The sequence below is a fragment of the Stegodyphus dumicola genome, chromosome 2 (assembly GCF_044657685.1).
Source record: "Stegodyphus dumicola isolate Sdum_Otavi_A_Nest chromosome 2, ASM4465768v1".
NCBI lineage: Eukaryota > Metazoa > Arthropoda > Arachnida > Araneae > Eresidae > Stegodyphus > Stegodyphus dumicola.
The window spans coordinates 77,308,128-77,333,804 of record NC_140769.1 but is presented as its reverse complement, the minus strand read 5'-3'; the positions used below and the strand labels follow the sequence as shown (position 1 = coordinate 77,333,804).

General features: G+C 31.5%; 1 protein-coding gene across 2 annotated transcripts in view; it reads left to right on the top strand.

The window, feature by feature from the left end:
* The first annotated feature begins 2,949 nt into the window (after positions 1 to 2,949).
* Positions 2,950 to 25,677, top strand: part of alien (COP9 signalosome complex subunit 2 alien) — a 101,679-nt gene continuing 78,951 nt past the window's right edge. For both annotated transcript variants that reach the window (XM_085810779.1, XM_085810778.1), the window contains exons 1-2: positions 2,950 to 3,090; positions 10,631 to 10,744. In XM_085810779.1, coding sequence (XP_085666905.1) covers positions 3,037 to 3,090; positions 10,631 to 10,744 — 168 coding nt within the window. In that variant the 5' untranslated portion in view covers positions 2,950 to 3,036. The remainder of the gene's footprint in view (positions 3,091 to 10,630; positions 10,745 to 25,677) is intronic.

Genomic DNA, 25,677 nt, shown 5'->3' with positions numbered 1-25,677 from the left:
AATTGGAAGTGCAACAAACAAAGAATAGTTGCTCTATCTACAATGGAAGCTGAACTTTTAGCATTCTGTGAATGTGTATGTGAAGTTAAATGGTACATCTTTTTACTTGAAGAATTGGGTCAAGATGATCTAATTGACAAACCAATAGAAATTAAAACAGACTGTCAAGCATTAATAGATTGGATTAAAAAACCAAAACAAATTAGCAGTTCAAGGCACATTGATAGAAAATATTTCTTTGTAAAGGATGAATATGAAATGAATCAAATCATTCCTTAGTTTGTGTGCTCACAAAATCAAGAAGCGGATATTTTAACAAAGTATCTACCTAGGGTGAAATTTAAAGATGGACTATTAAAGTATGGACATAACTGACTGATTAAAATTGTATCTTTAAATACAAATAAGGGGGAATTGATAGTATTTGTTTACAAAGCATAACTTTAAGTTTTAATATTTTGGCAATATTGATATTAAATTGTAAAAAGAATGAGTTAAAAATGTATCTGGAAGAAAGAAAGTTTCATATTTCAAAAAGATAAATATATCTTTTTGGCTAACATATATTTGTAAGCACATGAAATATATTTTTAGCAGCCCGTTTAACTTCAATCGGAACGCCACTTCAAAAGATAATGTTTTATGTAAAAAATGTACTAGAAGCTGAAGAACAAACTGGTGAATTTTTCAGACGATAGCACACTGAAATAGGACCAAAAAATTTAGTTTTAAGAATTGATTTACTTGATGATGTATATAAATCAAAATATGCATCTATATTCGTGTTTTATAATTTATTTCTATTATTATATGCGTCAAATATATTGTTTTATTTATGCTCTTATTTATTTAAATTCCCTTCCCCGCAAAAAAGTTTGAAAATTATATAATACTAATTTAAAGCATACCCTGTACATATATATTTGAATTTAACAAACATTCTCTATTCGTAAAAAGCAAATTTAAAGTTAATTAAATTTAAATGAAATTTCATGCAAATAAATAAATGATTAATTATTGCTGCGAACTAATCTACAATATCATTTAAATTCTGAGAGCATATGTAAATCAAGTGCAAGTATCAAAATCCATGAATAAATATATAATTCCAAAAATTTATTAAAATGCATAAGTGAATAATGGGATAGATTATTAATCCTAAAAAAAATATAAAAATGCATAAGTGAATAATTGGATAAACTGGAAAGTACACCCAACAGGTTGCTAATAAAACCTAACCAAATTCTATTTTAAAGGCTTTAGTGTTATGCACATGCATTTAGATTTCGAACTATTTCTTAACGATAAATATATAATTCCAAAAATTTATTAATCCTAAAAATTTATAAAAATGCATAAGTGATTAATGGGATAGATTATTAATCCTAAAAAATTATAAAAATGCATAGGTGAATAATTAGATAAATAAATTTTTGGAATTATATATTTATCATTAAGAAATAGTTCGAAATCTAAATACATGTGCATAACATTAAAGCCTTTAAAATAGAATTTGGTTAGGTTTTATTAGCAACCTGTTGGGTGTACTTTCCAGTTTTTCCTTTAATAAGTGATATTTCTGATTTATTCACAATATTGTATTTATTAAAGAATCATTTAAAATATATTTAACCTGAAATTAATAGCAGATAATTATTTTAAAAAATAGTCACAGGTTGCATTTTTTTTAAATGAAAGTTTTAAATAGATTCTCTTCACAACCAACAACCTTATAACAACACGAAAATAAATATTAATAAAATAAAACAGATTTATGTGAATTCAGTGATTTCAATTTATGCGCGTTTCATATTTATGAATCTCAAAGAAATTGCCTTGAATTAAGCTAAATTACAGAAATATACCTATATTTTTGGATACATCTTTCCACATGGTCAGTTGTGTAAATATTTTACTTACTTTTATCTCTATACTGCTCACAAATTTGTAAATTTATGCAAAAAAATTTTCACAACAGAAAAGTTAGTTTATTTTGATCAAATGCACAAATTACATTCTTAACAGTTCAAAAAACAATAAAAATGCCTCCAAAAATTAAAAATAATTAATATATAAAGTAAAGCATTACTTTATTTAACATCTTTAAAATTCATAAAAATAATAACAATTGGTGTCTTACTTTTCATAAAAATTATCAAACGAATTACCTAAAACGTTCAAATTACACAGTTTAAATCCTAGCATACATCATTGTATGTTAAAGCACAAAGATACCAGCTATAAACAGACACATTAAAATGTATTTAACATATTTTGATTATTATTAAGTCCTTTTTTTTTACATCTGGAAAGAAAACAACATGACATAGTGATATTTTTTACCATAGTTATCAAATTACATAAAAAAAAAAAAAAAGAAAAAAAAATCAGTACTTACGCGTGAAAAGTAATCCCAGGAATCTTTTTCGAAAATCTGTTTGTGCATCCATATGCAACACAAGCTGACATGCTTCAAAAAGAAAAGAACAGACTTCCTTGCACAAGTCACAGCGGTTACAGAAACATGGCCGTCAAGCTTCACCGTTTGAGTTGAACATTCCCTCCTTCTGGTTAAGACAGAGGTCTCAACTACGTTATGAGGACTTATTGAAGAAAGATGTATTACCATGGGCTTCCTTTCAATGTCCTGCCAATTCGTTGGAATAAGGCTACTATAAAGCCTTATAAAGTATCTCTAGTAGAATATACTGCCGTTCGAAGAATTCAATCGCGTATAGTAAGGCTAGAGGAGCCTTAGCGTATAGCACACACAGATCGTATTTTATTCTCGAGTGTCAAGATGTAGAAACATCTTTTATAGCAAAGCGTATGAATATAAAAATAGCTTGTCATTGAATAAAATGCTATTTTAGGAATAATTATTGATAATTTAAGAAAAAATATATGTCTGGCAATTGTAAATATTTATTTAATGTTTTGATTTATTTTTCTTTTTCATTTATTTAGAGTTGAGAGCATAAACTACATTTCAGCTAGGTAGCGCTGCAACAACTGTGGAAAGTAAACCGGGTAAACATGTCGGACGCCGAAGAGGACTTTATGTGTGACGACGAAGAAGATTATGATTTAGTATGAATGATTTAATTTACTTTTTAATTTAAAAATATAAGCAGTTGTAACAGCACTTGATCATAAATACTGAACTGTGGTTTGTTATTTTTTGGATTCTTAAATACTGTATCGGAAATGTGTATGTACTGACATGTTCACGCTGTTGATAGCATTTCTCTCGACTTTCGTTGTTCTTTCACGCGAAGTTTGTAAATGTTTTCGTAAAAGCTCTTAAAAAATATACTGATTAGGTGAGCCACAGAATGCAAATCCTTTCATACGAATTCTACTTTAGGCCTTTAGTTTACTTTTCCCCCCTTTTTAATTTGCTGTCTAACTAGTATAGTAGAAAACGGATAATTGGCGATATTTATTTTTGCTTATGTTGAGTGGTTCCAAAGCATGAAAGCATTTAATTAATTTAGTCTTGATGCCCCTGAAATATGCACATTAATTTAGTCTTGATGCCCCTGAAATATGCACATGCATACATTACGATAAGGATATATGTGTTGTTTTATATATATTTGCTTGATCGGTTCATGTGGAGTTACACTTTGTTTTTCGTTAGTTTGGCTTAATGCTTCGATTCGGCTTAGTCACAGATTTTATTTTATGGCTCAGGAAATTAAAAAATAATTTAGATGATGTTAAAAAACATGCTTTATCAACTTGTTATATTTACCAGTATGTTTCCAGTTTGGCATTCTCTCGTGAACTTTTTTTATAGCAAATTGAAAAAACTCGGAACTACTCTGATATGCGCCCTCAAGTCGCCAAATATTTTTGGCGAGAAACTCCACGCTGCCATATTGCTATCTAAATTTTTTGTCTGTATTTCGAACTTTAAGCCTAAAATGTATCCAAAAACACGGTTTTCACAAATGCAAAAACCACGTTTTGAACACACAATTTAAGCTAAAAATCTGAAACAAAAACAAAAAATTTAGATAGCAAAACCGTGAAGATTCTAACCGAAATTATTTGACAAGAGTCCATGTACACAGCAATATGTTTTAACTTAAAAAAACATCTACGAGGGGCACAATCTAGGCAACAAACGAATCTATGAACTACGCACACCTCGCTTTAATAAATTAACATAACAATAAATTTCAAAGAATACCATGTACACAGCATCCTGTTTAAACTTAAAAAAAACATCTACGAATTGCACAATTTAGGCAACAAACGAATTTACGAACTATGCACAACTCACTTTAATAAATTAACAACAATAAATTTCAAAGAATACCATGTACACAGTGTTCTGTTTCAATTTTAAAAAACATCTACGAATTGAACAATTTAGATGGTACGCACTAATCAACAAAATAACTAAAATAAATTTAAAACAATTCAAAAAAACAACAATAACGACAGAAATTCATACTAAAAAAACAATGAACATAACATTCTACAAAATAAGAATAAAATAAAATGCACTTATCATTAATGCTTTTTCGAACAGCAGAAATCCCAATTTCATACCGCCTTTAACATGCCGCCACGTAATCACTATCGTATTTGTATGACAGCCAGACACACTATCCAGAAAATTCATACTATGGTTCACAAATAATCACAAATCCCTACTTCTATCGCGCACATCCACTAAAAATAATCTCCCATACCCTCTTTCCACACCTCCAAATACCCATTGCCTCTCAACAGGGTGGGCACGACGATATTTCCTTTGGCCGAACTTCAATTCAACAACTTTCACCATTATATCTTTCCCTCCTAGCTTCTCAGACACAAAGCATGACGCGAACCAACGAACTCGAGCGAAAGATTTTTCAACGTCAGCAGGGTTGCCATACAACATGCAATCGTGCCAAAAACCAGCGTAAAACACATATCGCCACATTTGGTGAAATTAGGGCGTATATCAGAGTTGTACCAAAAACTCATTTCAGTGAAATCTTTCTTTGGCTAAAGTCGAGAATCGCCCCCTTATTTGTTTGGTGCTTTTTACAAGAGTAAGTAGAATTGGATTTTTATCAATTTTCTTTGACTTTTTAAAAGAAAATAGGTCGATGTGTACATGGATAAAGTCAAGAGTGTGCGCAATGCCATTTTTGTGCAATTCGAGGATGTTTTTTTAAGTGAAAATAGGTCGACGTGTACATGGATACCGTGTATGTGCAATTCTTAAAAACGCTCCAAGCAGTGGGCGATTCTGCACTTTCACCCTTTCTTTTATTACATGCTTATTAAGAAATTAAGTTAGCATATAAAAATATTTCCGTTATTAGAGGAAGTGAGTTGCAAAAGATATTTTTTTAATTCTTGATTAATTTACAACATACATAGTGGTTTACTTAGTTGTGAATAAGATGAGAGTTGATTAGGGAAGGCAATAGTTCACTTTTTAATCATGGCTGAGAAAACTGCTGCATAGATGATGACTGGAAGAAAAATCACGACTGTCTTGATGGTTAAAACATTTTTCTTTTTAACCAGAATAATTCCTTAGAAACACATTTTTTTTCTTATTTGGTACAAAACTAAGGGTGCTAAACATGCCCAGAATTTTGTATATGCAGTTACATTTCAAACAATGGAGAAAATAGAGCTTATCAAAGGGACATGATTTAACATGATAATGCTACTGGCGAAAGAGTATGTGCAGAACACAGCTGAAGTATTTATAACTTGGAAATTCTTTGAATTCTAGATATTGGTTGAGTGATAGCGTTCGCAATGCACAAAGTTCTTAAAGTATTTAAAAGTCCTTAGATTCCCCCCCCCTTAATTTTACTCATCTGACATTCTGTTTTTTAGGATTGCCGAGTGTGAATTAACATTTTGGAAGAATATTTTTCAATTAATTAACAAATATGAATTCTTTCTTACTTCTTAATGGGGCACGAGATCCTACCTTGATTGAAACATTAAATTTTCGAAATTGTTTCTTTTTTGAAAATAAAGAGTTTAAAATATTACGTCATAAATATGCTTTTCTTCCCTTTTCAAGATAGGAGTTCATTTATTATGTGCTGTTAAATTTGGTGTTTTATCAACATTTTGGTGATTTCAAAATCAATTTGTGTATATAATTTTTTTATCTGCATATTTGCAAAATTTTCAAAAATTTTTTTAAACATAATTAAAGCAATGATAATATATGAAAACTGTAGTTATAAAATAGCATAAAATTAAAACATTTTTATTTTCCCATGTCATATTTTAGTTATAACCAAAACTAACATAAACAACAGACTCACTTTGCCTTTTTAATTAGCTTTAATTAGCAAAACACAATTAAGATAAAACATTACAATTAAGGACATTAATTATACATTTAAGTTACAAAGTAAATCTCGGGGAAACAGCATGCTTAAGTTCGTGACTCCCGTACATCGTCTGACAGCTTTTTTTTGGCCAGTGTTTCGTCCAGCGACCGCTAGTTTTGCGCTCATTGAGCCGTGAGGTTACATAGTGACATTACTTTCCATTTTGGCAAGTTAGGAATATTTTGACTGTGAAAAATAAATAAGATAAATAAATGCTTTGAAACAGTTTCCAAATGACTTCTTAGCAAAAGCAAAAGAACTACTAGTTATTTTAAAATTAATTTCATTTTTTTATATTTTTACATTATAGTTCTTTTCCTGTGTAGTTGTTTCAAAATATTTCTATGTGTGTCAGTGTTGTAGGAAAAAAAAAAAAAAAAAAAAAAAAAAAAAAAAACCACTTTGCATTTTTCTTTTCTAAATTTTTTATTTGAAAAATCTTTTGGATTTTTGCTCTTGGCCTGGGTAATTTTTAAACCTAGCCACTTTGGAAGGATTTGAAGGTGATTCTAGAAAAATATGACCAAATGGAAGATGTTTTCATAGTATTAACATGTAATGAATGTATTATAGGAAATTTGTAGTAAATTTCTTATTTTATGGAAAATTTTTCAAGGAATAGTAAAAACAAAGTTATTTGAATCTTTTGTTTTTGATCCTGGAATCTTTCTCTTTCATGTTTGTCTTTCCTTAATTTTCTCATCATTTCACTATACACAAGCATGGAAAATTGCAAAACTAGTTCTTATATTGTCATATAGACAAGCATGTGTAGACAGGAATTTTTCTATTGGTAAGGAAATTGAAAACTGAAAATTTAAAAGATTAATTTTATTTGCCTCACTGCATTGCACTAGGCATTTCGCCACCTGGTGCCATCTCTGTCTGTCCTAAGTTCTGCTGCTATTGTCTATCCTAAATTTTAAAAGTTTTCCTATCCTTATATTTTGTTTTTAAATTGCATTCCTATAACACGGTCATGAAGTATTACTTACACAATTTCTTCTAATAAATATAATTTTTATGGTGTGTGAGAATTCCTGATAAACCATCATTATTTGGCTGATTTCATTCAGTTAATATTTTGATGGGATGTCTATACTATTAAATCAGAAGAGCATACAGTGTCCTACCATACCATAAAACTTACCATCTCTGGTACTTTAACGGCATGTTGGAACTTTATATTAAATACTGTATATTAACTTGATAATAACTCTAACAACTCTAAGAGACACTAACTGGGTCAATATGCAACTAACTTTCAGCACTTACTAATCTTGTCATTGTCAAGAGTTCATATCTGTTCTGCAATGTCTCTCTTTCTCTTAGCAAGCAGCAGCAGTGGCAACAGCCAAAACTTCTGATGAATCATGCTGGTTACCATTTTACTTCTCATTTTAACTTATGCTGCTCGACATAAAATTTGCATAAATCTTCTGGACTGAGTGTATACATGACAAAATGAGGCATAAAAGGAAAAAATCAAAACAAAACTAATTGTTAGTAAAGTTTAAATGTTACTAATCCTCTGTAAAATATATTATAAATGTAAATTTTGGAGGAATTTTGTAATTTAATGCTGTACCTGATAAATTTTGCTAAGTTGATTTTATTCTTGAATTTATTTTATAGTTACATTAAGTCAGTGCTTAAATAGCGCCAGAGCCCACCGGAGCCCGACTCCGGTACTTCTCAATTTTTAAGATAAATGACAATTCTAGCTGGAGCTCACCGGAGCCCTAAATAAGATGAGCTCCAGTACTTCTTTTTATAAAACAAAACCACAATTTCAAGGGAAAAAATTAGAATTCGTAACGTTTTAGTTTAACAATAAACAGACCTTGCAATACTCTATTTCCCTAGAAATACGAACTCATGAGAACATCAGACGTTCAAGTAAAGCCCCCTCACTCACATGGGAAACCTTACGAAGTGCAATAAATTTGGGGGAGTTTGTTTAGGAAAGCGTAAATTTCTCGCCATGCCATCGTATCTAGCGTATTGTTATCAATGGTTACAGTTAGTTATCCTCGCAGAAAGGAAAATTTGTGTTTTTAAATTTGCGTTAAGTGACAGCAAGTACAATAAGAGTGAAATACTGAGGTAAACTGCTCAAGCACGTCCTATACATCGTCTTCCCATAGTATCTACTAATGTAACCAAATACAGAAGGGGGGGCGAAAAGCATAACCAGCAACTTTAGATTCATCCTTAAGAGTCAGATTCAGGACTCATTTTACCCGACACACATCCGCTTGATGATTATAATTATATCAGCAGAGAGCCGCGGTCAAAGAGAACATTCTCTCTCACCAAGATTTTCTCATTTTTTGTTTCCACCCACTCATACCCGTACGCCTTCATTCTGTTTCCCACCTGTTTTTAGATTATCTGAATTTTCATCAGCTATTCTTTAAGTGTATTTAATTTTTTGGATGACAAAAAAGAACTTCCCCCTCTTACGATCAGAGCTTAAATTAGGCCGGAGCCTGGTACTTCTTAGTTTTTGTAATAAATCATAATTCTAGCCGGAATGCCCCGGAGCCCTAAATAAGAAGGCTGCGGCACTTCTTTTATGTAATTGAATAACAATTTCAGTAGAAATTTTATCTCGAATATTTTATTTTTAGCAATAAAATTATATTAAAATTCACTTATTTTAATTTATCTCTTTATATTTAGTTTCTTTAATCTTTAATTATTTAATTATTTCAATAAATAATAATTAATGATTTAATAATTAACAATTAAATTATAATTAATTAACTATATAATAATTATTGATTAAATAACACTTAATAAACATTAATTTAATAGCTATTAATTAATTTGATAATAATTAACTATTTCATTTTTAAATTATTAATAAGTTAAATAGTCATTTTATTTATTTATTTACTCTTGTTTCTCTTTGCTGACGGTCTTCCATAGGGCTCCGGCACTTCTAATTTTAGAAATTAAACCCTGCATTAAGTATTATATTATGTATAGTTATAATGCATCCAACTTACAGATTTTATTTATTCTTAAAATGGTATTGCAAAAGTAAAGTTTGGATATAGACAATTGCTTTGGTTTATTCATTTCCCCTTGCTGATATAATAATTCCTTAATTTTTTTTATTAATGGTCCTTAAAAGTACTTTTAATGTGCAGAAATGTGTTCAAACCCAAATACACAGAAATGATGCAAAATGGTGCAATATGTGTTCTTGCAGAGGGCATGTACTTAATTAGGAATTCAAGGGCTGTTACCAATTAAATTAGAAATTTTTTCCAATTAAATTTAATTTGTTAATAATTTTCCTTCATATTTTTTATATTCCGTATTACCTATATATATGTAAAAAATTCTGTAAATAATTTGATGATTAGGAAATAGCTACATAAGATGACATTCCAGACAAATGTGACTGAAAACATAATTTATTCCAAGACATTCTTGAGATACGTACTCTTAATCACTTTCATTATGGATGCAGTATGCATCTGCATAAATTTTGTATAGTTTACATATCTTTAGAACAATGGACAAAGCAGAGCGGCAAATCATCCTTGTTAGCAGCAGTGGCAAGCGAAGTGGAAAAGGAGTAAGCATCAGTAAAGTGCAAGATTTATAGTCAATATTTGATAGCAGCAATGGCAAGTGAAGTGCAAGATTTATAGTCAAAGATTTCTTTGATCTGATTGGATAAGAGCTGTCACATTGCAGGATTGCATAAGCAAGCATGAAACACATTAATTTTGAAAGACACTGTCCAGAAAAATTTAATATAAACAATTTCTACTTTTAGAACAGAAAAGGAAGATATATAAATTAAATTGGAGAATTACAGGTCTTTTTCTGATTTATAATTTTTAATTTCATATTTTATATCTTATGTTAAACATACACATGCTATATATACTCTCATATTTCCATTCTGTTTTAACTGTTTTTACTGCTTGAAATTTTTGGGATAAGAAATTTTCACTCCATTTCTGATATGTGTATTAAAGGAAGGCCTTTGCATGCATACTCTGCTGAAGTGTGTTGCTAATATGCTAATATGATTGTGTACAGGTATTGCTGCAATTTTTTCTCCTATATTGTGCATTGCATTTCTTCTGTATGTTTTATCTTGATACCATTAATCAAAAATTTCTGAATTGAATTGCTCTGAAAGTGAAAGATTTTGTGTACAAATGTAACTATATTGCAGCCTTTCAGTTAAATCTCTCTCTCTCTCTCTCTTTTTTTTTTTTTTTCCTATGCAGGAGTATTCTGAAGACAGTAATTCAGAGCCTGATGTTGATTTAGAAAATCAATACTATAACTCCAAATCTTTGAAAGAAGATGATCCAAATGCAGCTCTAAACAGCTTTCAAAAGGTATACTGTTTCTTTAATAATTACCAAGAATTGAAATGTATTCATTTATTTTTTATTGCTTATAAACTTCTTTTAAAAAATCTCTGCAGTGACATGCAATACAATCTAGTCTTGATTAACTGGTCTTTGTCTAAAAGAAGATTAAGTTTGTTTATTGTGGAATAATTGAAAAGTTACTTTCTCAAACTATTAAAGTAAAGCAGAATTTCTATCGGAAATAAAAAATAAAATAAATAAATAAATAAACATGTAGAATAGCAAAATTCACAATAATATGGAATTTAAACGTACATGTAATATATAGTAAAGTTATCCATTAAAAATAAATTACTTGTGCAGCAATTAATCTTTTATTTCCCCGTTGATTCCTATTGGAATACAATAATATAAGTAATAAAAAAAAAAACTTGTTCTTTCTGTTTTGAAGTGTGTTCTTGTTTTGAATTTACATATGAAAGTAAAACTAATCCAAATTTAGCTACTTAAGAAACACAAGTAAATTATTAATCATATATTTATGTTAATTATTATATGCATTATTCCGTTTTCCTGCATAACTGCTGTTTGTTTAACCAGGGTTCGTAGCGGTCCTTATAAGTGCTTATAAGTCCTTATATTTGAAAATAAAATATAAAGGCCCTTATAGGTGCTTACTTTTTCTTTAAAGCCCTTATTTTTTTGCTTTTAGTCCTTTTTTTTTTTTTTTTTTTTTTAATGAACGTGCTATTTTTCCCCGTACCAAAGCCGAAACTAAAACAACTTTTGCCGAACTCAGCCGAAACAGACAGGTGCCCGTCGTTCTATCGATCAAAGAATTGCGAAAGCAGTAGAAAATTCCGGTACGTTCGGCATTCTTTTCCTCCCACCCAAATACTACACACGTTTAAATTTCTATCAAGATCTTAATCATTTGCGTTCTCGTTCTGCTTGGTCAGTTCATATTCGTGTTTATTATGATCATTATGCTTATATTATGAGCATATGTATGAATGTTTATAATAACATAGTTGCAGTAACTGCTGAAGTATAGTAAACTTCCAAAAATGGTTGTGTTTTAACACAGATTTAGCTTTCTAAGGAATAATATTCGGAATGCCTTAAATAAAGGGAAAGTAATCGAATAGTCAAAATAATTTCATTTTTTTGACCAATACATTATACAGTACGAAGATTGGGAGGTTCTCCCTTTTCTTCAGAAAATCTTGAATATTGGAACTGTTACAGTTCGTTGCAAAACAAGAAACGGACTTTTTTTTTTTGTCACTATCCAATCTGGATTGAATAGGACTAAAAGTTCTGCGGTCTACCAAGCAAAGAATGATTCTATTCCGGAAATTTAACGCCATCTGTTGAAAATTAGAATGAAAAACACCCCAGTTATTTAGTTCTTTATTTTCCCAATACCGGCAGCTGTTGGTTCCGATTGTGTAACATCACGTAGGGAAGAATTACGGCACACGTATTGCGCAATAACGTTTGGGATATTTTGCAGAGATAAATAATTTTGATGTTCTGTCCGAGATTTGTTTATGAACACTTAAAAGTATTTTACTGTGTTTGCTAAGCAGAATATTTTTCAGTTCCATTGGTTTATTTTTGTGTGATGCACATATCGAAATGTCAAAAGCATTTATTTAGCGGACAAATCTAAAGAGCGGCTTCAGTCTACCCTCTCCTCTTTTTCAAGTTATGCTCGACTGTCCGAATATTCGCCAATTTCTAAGTATGCAGGTTAGTTAAGCTTTTACTGTTAAAGGATGACTGCATGAAGCAAATTTTTGTCTTCTGATTTCAGAAATGTTCCTCTTTTTTACTTAAATTACTTTGCTTGCAATACCTGTTAAGGGAAAACTGATATACAGTGAAAAGTCGTTAATTCGGACACCCATAATCCGGAATGATCTATAATCCGGACCTCAAAGCTACAAATTTTCTGCGCATGCGTCGCTGCGAATTTGCGTGTGCATGTGAGCAAAATACTTTCACGAATGCGCGTTTAATGTATAACGGACGGGATAAGCTAAGCTAAAATTACCTAATTATCTATTTCAGTTAATGTTGCAGATTGTGTTGTTCCTTAATCTTCGAATTGGATCCGGATTATTATTTTTTGCTGACTGTTAGAGCAATTTTATAAAAGTAAGCTTGAATTTTCGATTATGTCAAATAGAATTTCCGATATATATTTACTAGTATGTAAAGGATATACAAAGCGAAAGTATCTTTCGGAGTCCATTAAACTAAAAGTGGAATTGCTGCAAAAAATGGGTAAAGGCCATATCCTTTGTTTATCTAAACTTTAACGTTTGTTTATCTAAACTTTGTTTATCTTTAATGCCACCGCAGCGTGCATTGAATTGGAAGTTGACCTCTCAGCACTATCCTTATCTTAAGGGCAGATGTTTTTATTTTATTTGGCTTATAATTGCTTACTCAATGTAGTATTTCATCTGGTCTTTGATATGATTTAAATCAAATGCCTCGTCATTATAATTCGCTTCCAGTAACAGAGGTTATTGAAAATGAAAAAATTTCGATTGACAAATTAGTCGGTATTCTCGACACAGCAATTATAGGACTTGAACATCGGAACTTTGTAACTGAACAAGAAATTATGTCTGTTTATAGAATTAAAGAGAATGTATTATAACATAAAAAAACGAAGCAACTTAAACAACTTACATTGAAAGAAATGTTTAATAAATATTAAGCTTTTTTTTTTTTTTGTAAATTTTGATACCCTTTAGATCATAATTGTTCTTTATTTCGTAAATTACGGTTTTATATTTTTAATTTTATAATTTCTGCATGCCATTTTACCAGATTTAAACTGATGATCTATAATCCGGAAAAATCGATAATCCGGAATCGCCGAAGTCCCGACGAGTCCGGATTAACGACTTTTGACTGTACAATGAAAATTTAGAAAATGTTCAGAATTTATATTTAAATTATTTAAATATCAATATGAGTGGAAAAATAAATTGTATTTATTATTAGGTTCCAAGCGAATACCTTATTATTATTTATTTTTCTCTATTTTGAACTGAAATTTCATCATTAAATTTTGTAATATAGTTTACTTCTGCATAGTTTTTTTTTTTTTTTCCTGTCATTGTAAACTAGTTCTGTAAATTGAACTGTTATTTAAAATTTAAAAAAAAAAAAAAAAAAAGTAATTATTTTCCATGATTGAGGTAATGCTTATTCTCTCTTAATAAATACTGCATTTCTCATATTTTAAATTACAAGTCTAATTAAGGTTATGCAATTGTGTATAATGTAATTAGACAGGTGCTTATTTTTTTTAACTAAAATGTGGCTATGAACCCTGTTAACTGTGAATGTTGTCTCTCTTTAAATGGGAATCTATATTTCCTGTATAATGTGTAGAAACAATTGGCGAGTCAATGTAAATTTTTTTTAATTGATTAAAAAGAAGGTTAAAATATGCATGTATTTAATTAATTTTCATTGAAAGGAATGTAGGTACTTGAGGAATTTCCACCTGTCAATTGTAAGTGTAAGAAGAATCCTTATTTATTATCTCCACTACTCATAAAAGACAATAGTGAACCATAACATCTTGTTTTGAATTATTGTTTTGAAAATTCTGATTAAAATGCAACATATAATGAAATGGTCAGTTAATAGCTAAACAAATTTATTGAATAGTTTCAGTTTATATTCTATGCTGAGCTGTTGAATAGCTTACCTACAGAAGGACCTTTTTTCTTATTTTTGTCATGTGTAATGCATAGGCCAATTTCTGGCTGGAGTGTGCTGATTCAAATAATGTAAAGCATTCCAGTCCTTAACCTCTTCGATTTATGGACCGGAATTGCTTCCAAAATTGTTTCCCCTCCATATTTTAAATCTATATATATTGGAGAATTGAAAAATGCACTTTTTCTTTCTAGAAAATATTTTTTGTATAGATTTTTATATCATGAGAAATTAAGTTGCCAGAAAAACAAATTTCAGATCTTATCACCAAACAAAATCTCCTTTTAAATAAATTTCTCTCAAATTACAGTTAATTTCTATTTATTGCATAATATAAAAAAGTAAAGTGTATAAAATTTAAGAAAATATAAAGCGCTGAGGGAAAAATACCTTAGAAATGCAGTTTAGTATGATAGAGTTCAAAAGGTTCAAGGCAAAGTCCAACTTCACAGTCTTTGCACCAAATTCAATAAATCTAATTAAAAATCAGTCTAATTATTAATCCAATCAATAAATCTAATTAGTAATTCAATTAAATATAATCAAGATAATCACTGAACATTTTCTAGCAGCCATTTCTGTAAGAAAAAAGCAGCAAAAAGTGAAGTTTGAGCACTAATACCACGTGCATTCAAAAGCCCCAATTTAGTGGCCAACTGACGATATCTGTTAGTCAAAGCGTAAACTAAATGCCTAATACTGTATATAATTTATTTCAATGGTTATACGGGGGGGGGGAGAAACGGGATGAGCTTCGTAATAAAGGAAGAACATATTCCTGCGCAATGAGCAAATTTTGGTACATTTCAGTTGCCCGTGGAAATTGCGGGATGATGAGCTTGAGGGCTAATGAAATTTTTTGCCATTTTTAGTAACACATACCTGCCAACTTTTACGAATTTCTCGTAATTTTTATGAAAATGCGTTTGTCTTAATGATTTTACAATCGTAATCCATTTTTTACGATTTTTTTCCTTTTTCAAGTGTTTTTAGTGATTTTTGTCGAAATTTTAGAATTTTTCGCCAATTCAGCAATTTTCGCCAATTGCATCGTGTTTTACCGCCAACTACCGACTACTTCGAATCCAGTAACCTGTGGTTTCTCCTAACTCGCTGCTTAACCAGCCAATCCAATGCGCTGAACTTGTTTATCCCACTCTTTTCTTTGTGGGCGCCAGATTATTTTTTTCGCTTTCGCTTCAGCAACAAGGGAATTACTGAGCTCGGACTCAACAAACGTGGATTGTCGCATTCGTTTTTTTTTTTTTTTTGTTTGCACGTGCTACGAATTTTCTTAATACGTCGTTGTTACGAAATGAGTTCAAAAAAACAGTATTCTCAATATTTTCGGCCTGCCTACAAGCTGAATTTCCAACAATTAAAGAATCCTTCAAAGGAAATAACTATTCATTTTGCAACGTGTGCGTGTGTGACTTCATAATAAGTCACGGTGGACGAAGCGACATTGTGAAGCATGTTAAGTCTAAAAAGCATGAAGTTAATGCTTAGAAAGTACTTTTCCTCAGCCTGTGATTCCATTGTAAAGAAGTTTCTTTTGCAAAATGAAGTTCTTTTAAATGCTGAAGTGGCAAATTTGAAACAAATTGAAAATTCATCTTTTGAAAAGATTTATTTTTTTATTGATAAATTTCCATTTTTGTTAGCAATTAAAGAAAATGAATGCCATAATGATGCTTTAGATGAACTACAAAACCAATTTTCTGCTGCATAGTTTGAAGACTTTGCCAGTTCTGGAGAAGATAGAATTGATGTCCTCGTTGGTACCTTATGGCCCTATTACTTCTATGGACGCGCGCGCTTTGAAGACTTTGCCAGTTCTGGAGAAGATAGACTTGATGTCCTCGTTGGTACCTTATGGCCCTATTACTTCTATGGACGCGCGCGCTTACCCGGGACAATTCTGAGAAACGAGATTCTAGTAGCACAGCTTTAAGCGGCAGGCTTCCGAGAAATGTTTCGTCTAGCTAGGAGGAACATGTCCCGGCTACTAGCAACATTTAAAAACTTTTCCGAAAATGTTCCAGCTGGAGACGTGTTCCTCGAGCGTTCAACCAATCAGACGAAAGTTCTGCTTCTGAAGGATCACGGGTAAATATCACACTTAGGGATCACATTCAATATGGCGGTGGCTCTCACTGTGAAGTCATGGACGATGGAAATAAAGGCCGATTTAATTATTGCTGTTTGTTGTAATAATATAACTGCCTGTGTCATTTTTAAAATGTTTATATGTTCATTAAATATATAATCGTAGAAATTTCAGAGTTGACAGTATTTTACGATGTTCTTGCAGTTCGGATTTGTTTACAAATGGTTCATCGCCAAAAGTTCGCCAACTTTGTTGTTTTTCGTGCTGATCTTGTATTATCACTTATATAATAGAATTTTATTTCTTAAATTTAAGTTGAATAATTTTTTAAAATCCGTTTGTATATGCATGGCTTTTCCCCTAATTACTTATCTTTTAAATTGTTAATTGCATAATCAGTGACACATTTTAAACAGCATAAAAGATGCATAAAAAAAGAAAAGCATAGCTTATGTAATAATGAGAATACTCATTAAATTTGTCTTATTATTTTCATGTTATTAATGAAATACTTTTTGGATTATAAATACATTAGAAACTATACTTTTATTGTAAATGCTACATATTGAAACATTGGAAATTTATCGATTTATTATTATTCACGATGAAAAACATTTGTATATACATTCATTAATATAAATGTTATTCATTACATTAATACTAATAAATATATATTAACAACTTCTAAACCATCGCATCTCTCTATCCGTATGTAAATATATGACTTATTAGATGTGTATATATATGTATGTATGAATACAAAAATGAACATTGCCAAGAAGTTTATTTGAAGTTGCTTTTAATTCAGATAACGATTATGTAATTGGCAGCAACTATAGTTATCAGTTCTTTGCAAATTATTATGGGTATGTAATAATCAGTTGAAAAATAATTGATGAGTATTTGAGTACTAAAGAGTATACACATTTTGTTATTGGTTTAATTCATAATTATATCATATGTATGATCTACGTAATGTAAACATGAGTAATAAATAATAAGAAATGTAACAGCTGTGCATTTATAAGATTTGATTACATAAGACAGTACACAACTGATTATCACCTTCATATCTGTTTACATAATGAATTGTACTTTCCAATTAAGTGCACTGCCTGTTAGTGGAAGAAGCGTCGTTGAACACTGGTAGTTCTGTCTCAGGTTAGAATGTCGCAAACGAGCTGGCTACATGGGCGTTTTCTTGGTTTTCCCCATTTGTAACTGGTATATGAGCCGGTTTAAAGAAATCTTCTACAAAGGGATCCCTCCTGTTGTTATCTTTCGAGGCTTTGCGGTAATCACATAAAACAAACTGAGCCCACCAGCGGCCGAGCGGTAAAGTTGCTGAACACTGGTAGTTTGGTCTGAGATTTGAATCCCGTGAACGAGCTGGCTGCATGGGCGTTTTCGTGGTTTTCCCCATGTATAACGTATATACGAGCCAGTTTCCCTTAGAAAGTCCTCCACGAAGGCATCCCTTCCCTTAGGCAGATAGCCCTAGTGTGGTTTGCTGTAATCTCAATAAACCAAACCATAAAACAAACTCATGATGTGAACACCTAATTTCTAGAGTTATTACAATTAATGTGTTTTAGGTATATTACCGAGTGTTCTATGGGACAGTAAACAACTCGCACATGTTTGATTGCTCATGTATTCATATGCTTTATTTGATCTTCATTTTGCTGAATAGTATCTGCTGGCTGTGAGGAGGTAAATATCAGCCATATAGATTTGTGTCATAGAAGTTTTTTTTTTTTTTTTTTGTCTGTTTGTTTGAATGGACAGAACAGTAATTATGAGCCATAAAGTTAGTCAGAAAATACTTTCACCAGGTCACAAATTTTCCAGTGAGCCATCAAATTTTCATTGAAATGCAGACAATAGAAAATACACATAAGCGATGTGTGATAAATAGACTTATCCAGCAGACGTTTTTAAACTATTCTTAGTGTATACAAAATTTGGCTATTACTGACGTAATTGATTGCTATAACCAGAAGTGTGTTTATCTGTTACATGAAGTGCCAGAGTGGAGATCAAAGTGATTAACTTGATAGCAATCACCTTTCTATTATCTTCCATTACTAACAATAAAGTTAGTAATGGACGAAAAGCGTGTGAGCGATACAAAACAACACGAAGAAGCGAATGTCACTTGAAAGGAAACGTCACTTTCGCCAATATGAGCGATAATTGATTCTTGTTTGGCTTTCAGCCTGTTTACCAAGTGAAGATGGTAACCCTATTTCGCCAAAGGGCGTTTCTCAGAACTGTTGCTGCAAACGTTTTGTTCCGGCAACAAATATCGTATGTGATAAGGGTTTTAAAAAGAATAAAAAGAGCTGATGGAACACAAAAATATGATAGATTAGCAACAGTTTTATGTGCTATTCTCGTAATTCCACACAGTAATGCTGAGTGCGAGAGAGTCTTCAGTGTTGTGAAGAAAAACAAAACTGTTTCGTTCTTCAATTTCACCAAAAACTCTAGAAAACATTTTAATTGTTAAGTGTTATGAGGAAACTAATTGTTATGACAGGAAATTTTCCAAAGAATTTTTGGCTAAAGCCAAAAAATGTACTCTAAATTCATTGCAATAATTTTTTTGTGTAACATTAAGTTCTTGTTTTATGTTTCCTAATTTTTTAGTTACTACTTAATTGAGACTTACTAATGTAAGTACGATTTTCTTTTTTCTATTTGTATAAATTGTTATTTTTTTAATATCCAAGCATGATATTAATTCTCCGTGTTCTTCTGAATTTCGGAGAAATCTTCTGAATTTGGGGGAGAAATCTTCTAAATTTTTATCTTTAGAGGTTGGCAGGTATGGTAACAAGAAAATTAAGAGCATTATAAGAACAAACCACAGTTTTTTTTTTTTTTTTTTTTTTTTTTTAGAAAAGTGTAACATATGTAAATTATTTCTACTTGAATCTTTTTTGAAGTTATAACACAAAAAAGGGGGAGTTTAGAATAGACCTTTATTATTATTTAAATATAAAATTTATTTATTTAAATATTTTATATTTTTATGATTATTAAAAAATTACTTTTGTTGAAATGTTAAGCAAATGAATATGGCTGTCAAGTTCTGTACTTAAAAATAGGCAGCCAACCTGTGGCCTGCCAGGTGCTAGTTTGTGGCCCAAGGAGCTGAGTTACATTAAAAAAAGTTGGTTCGTATTTTTTGTAGAGATCATGAAGCCAAGTTTGGCAGCATGTAAGAACAATGCCAGATTCTGGTGCATGCAGGTTACTGACTACTGATAATACATATAGATAGTGCTTATTTTCAAAAATCAGCAACTTGTTAACAGTTTGTTTGAATTTAGTGCCATTTTATTCCTGTTGCACTGTTATCTGGGTTTTTCTGGCATTTTGTATTGATGATGAGAATCTAAAATTTGCCAAGGAAGAAAGAAGATACTATAAGTTTCTTCGAAGAGAAGGACATTTTACCACAAAACCGTTTTTGTTCAAACAGTCACACAAGTTGGCAGGAAGTGCTGCTGGAGGTGTAATGTTGCCGGTTGCCAGCTTACTGTCAGTCTTCACCTTAAGAATTGGTTTGTGAGGTCTAGGATTCCATTTACAGAAGCCTCGTGTTTTATTTACTGTTGGGCTGAGGAACTTACTTCTATGTCATGGTTTGAACGCGAGATGGATTTCAGGTCGGAACTGCTGTAGATTGGAACAATTATATGCAGGAAATTTGCTTCCAATAACCTGCAGAAGCGATCGACAAAGAAAATTAGGGAATGGGGAAGATAATCGAAATTGATGAAGTTCGCATAGCTACAGTCAAAACTAAGACTAGTGTCTTCAAAAAGCCTGCAAATAAACTTTTACTTTTGCCTGTATCAGGATCGAACCTGATAGGGTGGGAGTATGTTTACTGATAGAATTCGGTCGCTAGAATGTAGCTGATGTGCAACTCTTCTATTACTTATTTTAAACTTAATTGTTTTATTGGATTGTTACTAAATGTTTACGTATTAATACTTTATTATTTTGTGTTTACAATTTGGGGTGAATAAACGGAGAGTAGATCAATTTATTAAAGTTATTTTGAATCGAAACTACTCTTTCGATTTCAACGCCTTTCTAATGTAGGAACGTAAGCGCAGACTTTTATTTCAGATGGTGAATTATCAGGTTTTAATGAAAGTTTCTGGTTACCGCAAATGTGATCTGTGCAAACAGTTTCATTCGGCCTGTTTAATCATCTTTTCTCAAACAATTTTTGGCCTTAGAAAGAAAGAGGCTTGCTTTAAAACAACTGTGTAGTGAAATTCGTAAAAAAAATATGATTAAGTACAAGATGTCTGGAGTGGAACTATTATGCTACGAGATTAGAATCATCATTTACTTTCCAGTTCCATTTTAAAAAGTGAGCTATAGAAAGTCACCAAATCGTGTGTAGAGCTTTAGGTACTAATACTGTATCATATGACACTGTGAAGATTTGGTACCAAAAGTTCAAAATCAAAGGCTATGACATTCAAGAAGTTGAGCATTCTGAGTGGCCTTTTGATGATGATGAGGCCTTCCCTGTGAGAACTTGGGGAAGAAGATCAGTATGCAACTACTCGAAAGCTTTGTAAGGAAATAGATGTTAGTGCCATGCCAATTAGTCGCTATATGCATCACATAAACTGGATGTAGAAATTTAATCGCTGGGTGCCGCATGAGCTGACTGAAGCAGATAAGAACAGACCTGTTCGGGCCTGCACTAATCTGTTCGAATATTAACGGAAGGACAAAATTCTGAACCGGATCATTACTTATGATGAAAAGTGGATTTACTTCAGGCCAAAAAGGAGGTTGGTTTGCACCTGTCGACAGTGTCGCAAAGTGCAACTTGACTAACAAAAAGGTCATGCTTTGTATTTGGTTGGATTGCTGTGGTGTTATCCACAAAGAGTATGTGGAAAAAGATAAAACCGTCGACAGTAAGGTGTACTGTGAGGTGCTAGTTCGTGTTGATACTGCTATTAAGGAAAAACGTGGAATTGTGTTTTGGTGCAAAAAGGTAATGTTAAATCAAGATAATGCTATGATGCAAGACCATATGTGTCTGCATTCACCGCTTGGACTCTGTATGGAGCTGAATGGGATCTTTTGCCACACCTACCATATAATTCCGACATAGCTCCAGTGGACTTCTGCATTTTTTCATACTTTGCTGGTTCAACCTTCCATTTTGCATGGGGCGTCTGAAATGAGGTTGATTTGTTTTTGGACTCAAGGTCACCAAGTTTCTGGACTGAAGGCTTTCAAAAGCTACCAAACATTGGCAGAAAATAATAAATTTGATGTTTATTGCTACCCGCACTAAAGGTACTGCTTTCATGTTTTTTTCCCCCCATAAATTTATAAACGTTTTTTGGCGGAAAGTTTTCGTTACAACCAGATAGTTAAAGAAGAATGTTTGAAAATAATTGTTGAAATTCTCTGTCCAGAAAAGAAAAAGGATGTTTTTTGGTGAAAAACTTTCATTAAAATTGGATAGTTGAAGAATATTTGAAAAACATTGTTTAAATCCTGTGTTCAGAAAAGAAAAAGGATTTTTCAAAAATAATCCTGTCTAGTGAAACTATTGGTAGGCATGTAGACAACATTAGAAAACATATGAAAGATAATTTGAAAATTCAAGCATCTAAGTTTATGCTTTATCATTAGACAAAATCACTAACATAATAGTTCCTGCTCAAATGGCAATTCTTATTCGAGATGGGTATAATTATTTTAATAAAATAATTGTCATTGGTACTGTATCCACTTAAGGGACACAACTTGCATACGAGATTTGTTAAGAGCAGTTGTATCAGCATTGGATAGCTTCTCATTACAACTCAACAACTTATCAGGCATAACAATAATAGATGTTGCTTCACCAATGGTTGGGAAAACAAAGGTTTAGTAAACTGGTTAAAATGAAGTATGAAAAGTTGGTACTACTTTCATCAAGAAAATAAGACAGATATGAAGCAAGAAATACAGTCAGAGAAGTCTTCAGAAGCAAGTCAAAAATTATTTCAGAATTCGAAAACAAGGAGTGGTATCACCAGGTGTTTCTAATTGATATAACTTGTCACCTAAATGATGCTAATACTGGTTAAGGGAAATATGAAGTTATTGACAACATGTTTGATATGATTTTTGCATTTCAAATGACACTTGGTATTTGGGAACAATGGATAAGAACAAATATCTTCATTCTCTTTCCCATGTTGTTATTGCAACCAGACATTACTCAAGTGCCATTCATGACACCATTCTCTGTAGATGTGAATTTATTGCCAGGAGGCTTACTTGTAAAATGTGTTTTGATACACTGTTAAAAAGAGAGAATTCCATCAGGTTTGTTTGAAAGATTTCTACAAAACATATTTGGACAAGGAGAAATATTGTGCATTTTACAAACATGCTGTATCAATTATTTCGCTATTTGGAAACACACTTGTGAGCAGCCTTTTAGTTGGATGAAGCATATCAAATCACGAGTGAAAACATGAATCATTGATGTTAATTTTGAAAATTGTTTGCATTTAGCAACAACCTCCCGCAATACTGACATTCATGTGCTTAATTCTGCCAAACAAAAATGGACATTTCTCTAAAATTGAGAATCTTTCTCTAAAATCTCTATTTTTGAAATCTAATTCTGATCTCGTAAGTATGTTTAATTTTCAATTGTGTTTTATTTTCTCTTTATAAAAGAAAGAGAGAAATATTTAAAGAAAAAAATAGTTGGCTGTGTGGCTCGGTAGGAAACCTCACTTCTAAATCAGGCACAGCTGCTGAAAAGGCTAACCATCCCAAACTTAAAAGACTGTCATTTGCACTCAGTTTTAATGTAAATGTGTCAAACAATAACATATTCTGAATATTTTTTAAAGTTTAACTTCATGTAACACGTGATGAAGAAATGCATGTCTGCATACTATTTAAATGTCTAAAAGATGCCTATTATCCAAAGGAAAAAAATGTCCACATTTAGGGTTTATATTTGTATACCTTTGTAAAAGCCAGAGGTCATTACATCAATTCTTGTTGCTTTTTATCATTTTCTGTAACATTTAATTTTGGGCCATGCTCTTTTGTTTTGTTTGTATAGCTTTATTTAAATTCCTTTTATTACTAAATCCAATGACAAGTTACATGTTTCAAGTAATTTTTTAATAACACTGATATTAGGTTGGTTATCTTTGAATTAATTTGAATTGGGAATTTTGAGATGATAAATATTTATAACTGTGACTGAAAATTATATGGGCTGTCGCGACCCAAAGTCAAATTAAAAAAAACTTTTAATATACAAAAATAAGTAATACCAACACCTACTAGAAGAGTTTTTTTGTAATACAAGTTATTCTCTAAAACAATGCATTGGTTCAAATGGGCCACCTTGAGGGCAGAAATATTGCTAAGCAGGTAAAACAGGTGGAATATTTTTCAGTAAAATCACTGTAAAGTGCCTGAAACCAGCAATGATAGTTTTAACTTTGGCAACCGTATCGCACGCTGGCACATTTTTCCCACTGATTTGTTGTATATCATCTATGACATCTGTGATAATCATATTTTCTGTGCTACTGTATTTTCTGTCTTAATTATGAAGTGGAAGAGAAATTCTTACACAACAATTCTTATAAATTTCAAACCACAGGTGATCATGTTTGTTGGAAATTCTAACAACAGTTATGGCTACTCAGCATTTATCTGTAAATGAAAAACAAGTTCGAGAGTAGAGCTTGAATTAGCAGTTCCAAAATAAAAAAGAAAGCTGTATGTGAGTATTGGCCTGTGTTTTGTTTCATGCACTGGAGGGAAAACTCTCAACATGGATTCAAGAATCACAAATGAATGGTTTTATTGTATCAAATTTGCTCAAAGCAAAACAATAGATTTTGTTGCCTCTGTAGGGGGATGCAGTTATTTTATGAATAGGTACAATTTATGCTTAAGAAATCTTAATAAGCTTGTGAAAAAGTTCTCTCTTCAGCCAGAAGTCGGATGGCTTCAACTGCATGTATAAATTTACAAAACGAATATGGTTTCAGGTTGTATCAAATCGCCAATATGGATGAAACTCTCATGTCATTTGATTTGTTGTCAAATCATATTGTTGATATTAAAGATTCTAAGATCATTTTTATGAAGACTGCAGGTCATGAAAAATGCCATTTTACCATAGTTTTCTGCTGTATGGCAGATAGAATCCATTTATCTCCTACAGTTGTTTTTAAGCAAAATACTGCCTAAGGGTGTAAAAATTCCCAAGGGGAGTTTTAATGCATGCTCTTGAAAAAGGCCGGATAGAAGTGTGTGATGCCTTGGATTGGCTGGAAAGAACATGGAGCCAAAGAAAAGGCCGTATATTTAATAAACCATCCATACTGGTTTGGGGCTCAATTCAAGGCTCATCCATCTCACAGATGAAATTAAAACAAAAATGGCTGTAATACTGAGAGAACTGACATTGGATGACATCTAACCAACCACTGGATATGTGTTTAAAAAGACAGTAGATAGGCTTATATCTAATCTTTGGATGGAGTATGTGGCAACAGAAGTGAATCCATAGTGAAAAGTGGATATTTTAAAAAAAAAAGTAAAACTAGTAATTGTTGCACAATGGATAAAAGATCCATATTTGGGGGATGATGAATAGCATCAGAGTTCCATTCGTAGCTAGAGCTTTTAAAAAGGGAGCATCAGTAACTGTATATGTATTAGTGGCAGTGAGGATGATTTTGTGTATGAAGAAACCGTAAATTATAGTATAGAAAATATTGAAAATTACGATATGCATCCAGTCATTCCAATGAATAAAAGTGAATTTTATGAACTGTTTGGAAACTGATATTCTGACACAGACTTTGAAGGATTTATATAATCTTCCCCCCCCCCATCAAGATTGCATTCAAAACACCTAAAAGTAATTTCAAAGTAATTTTCCTTTACCATTGCATTTTTTATGCATTAATTATTTACAGTGTTCTGTTATTATTTCTAGTTTTGGTACTTTTCTATTAGGCAGGCACAAATCAGTATCATGTTTTTCATTTTGATGACAGTATAACAA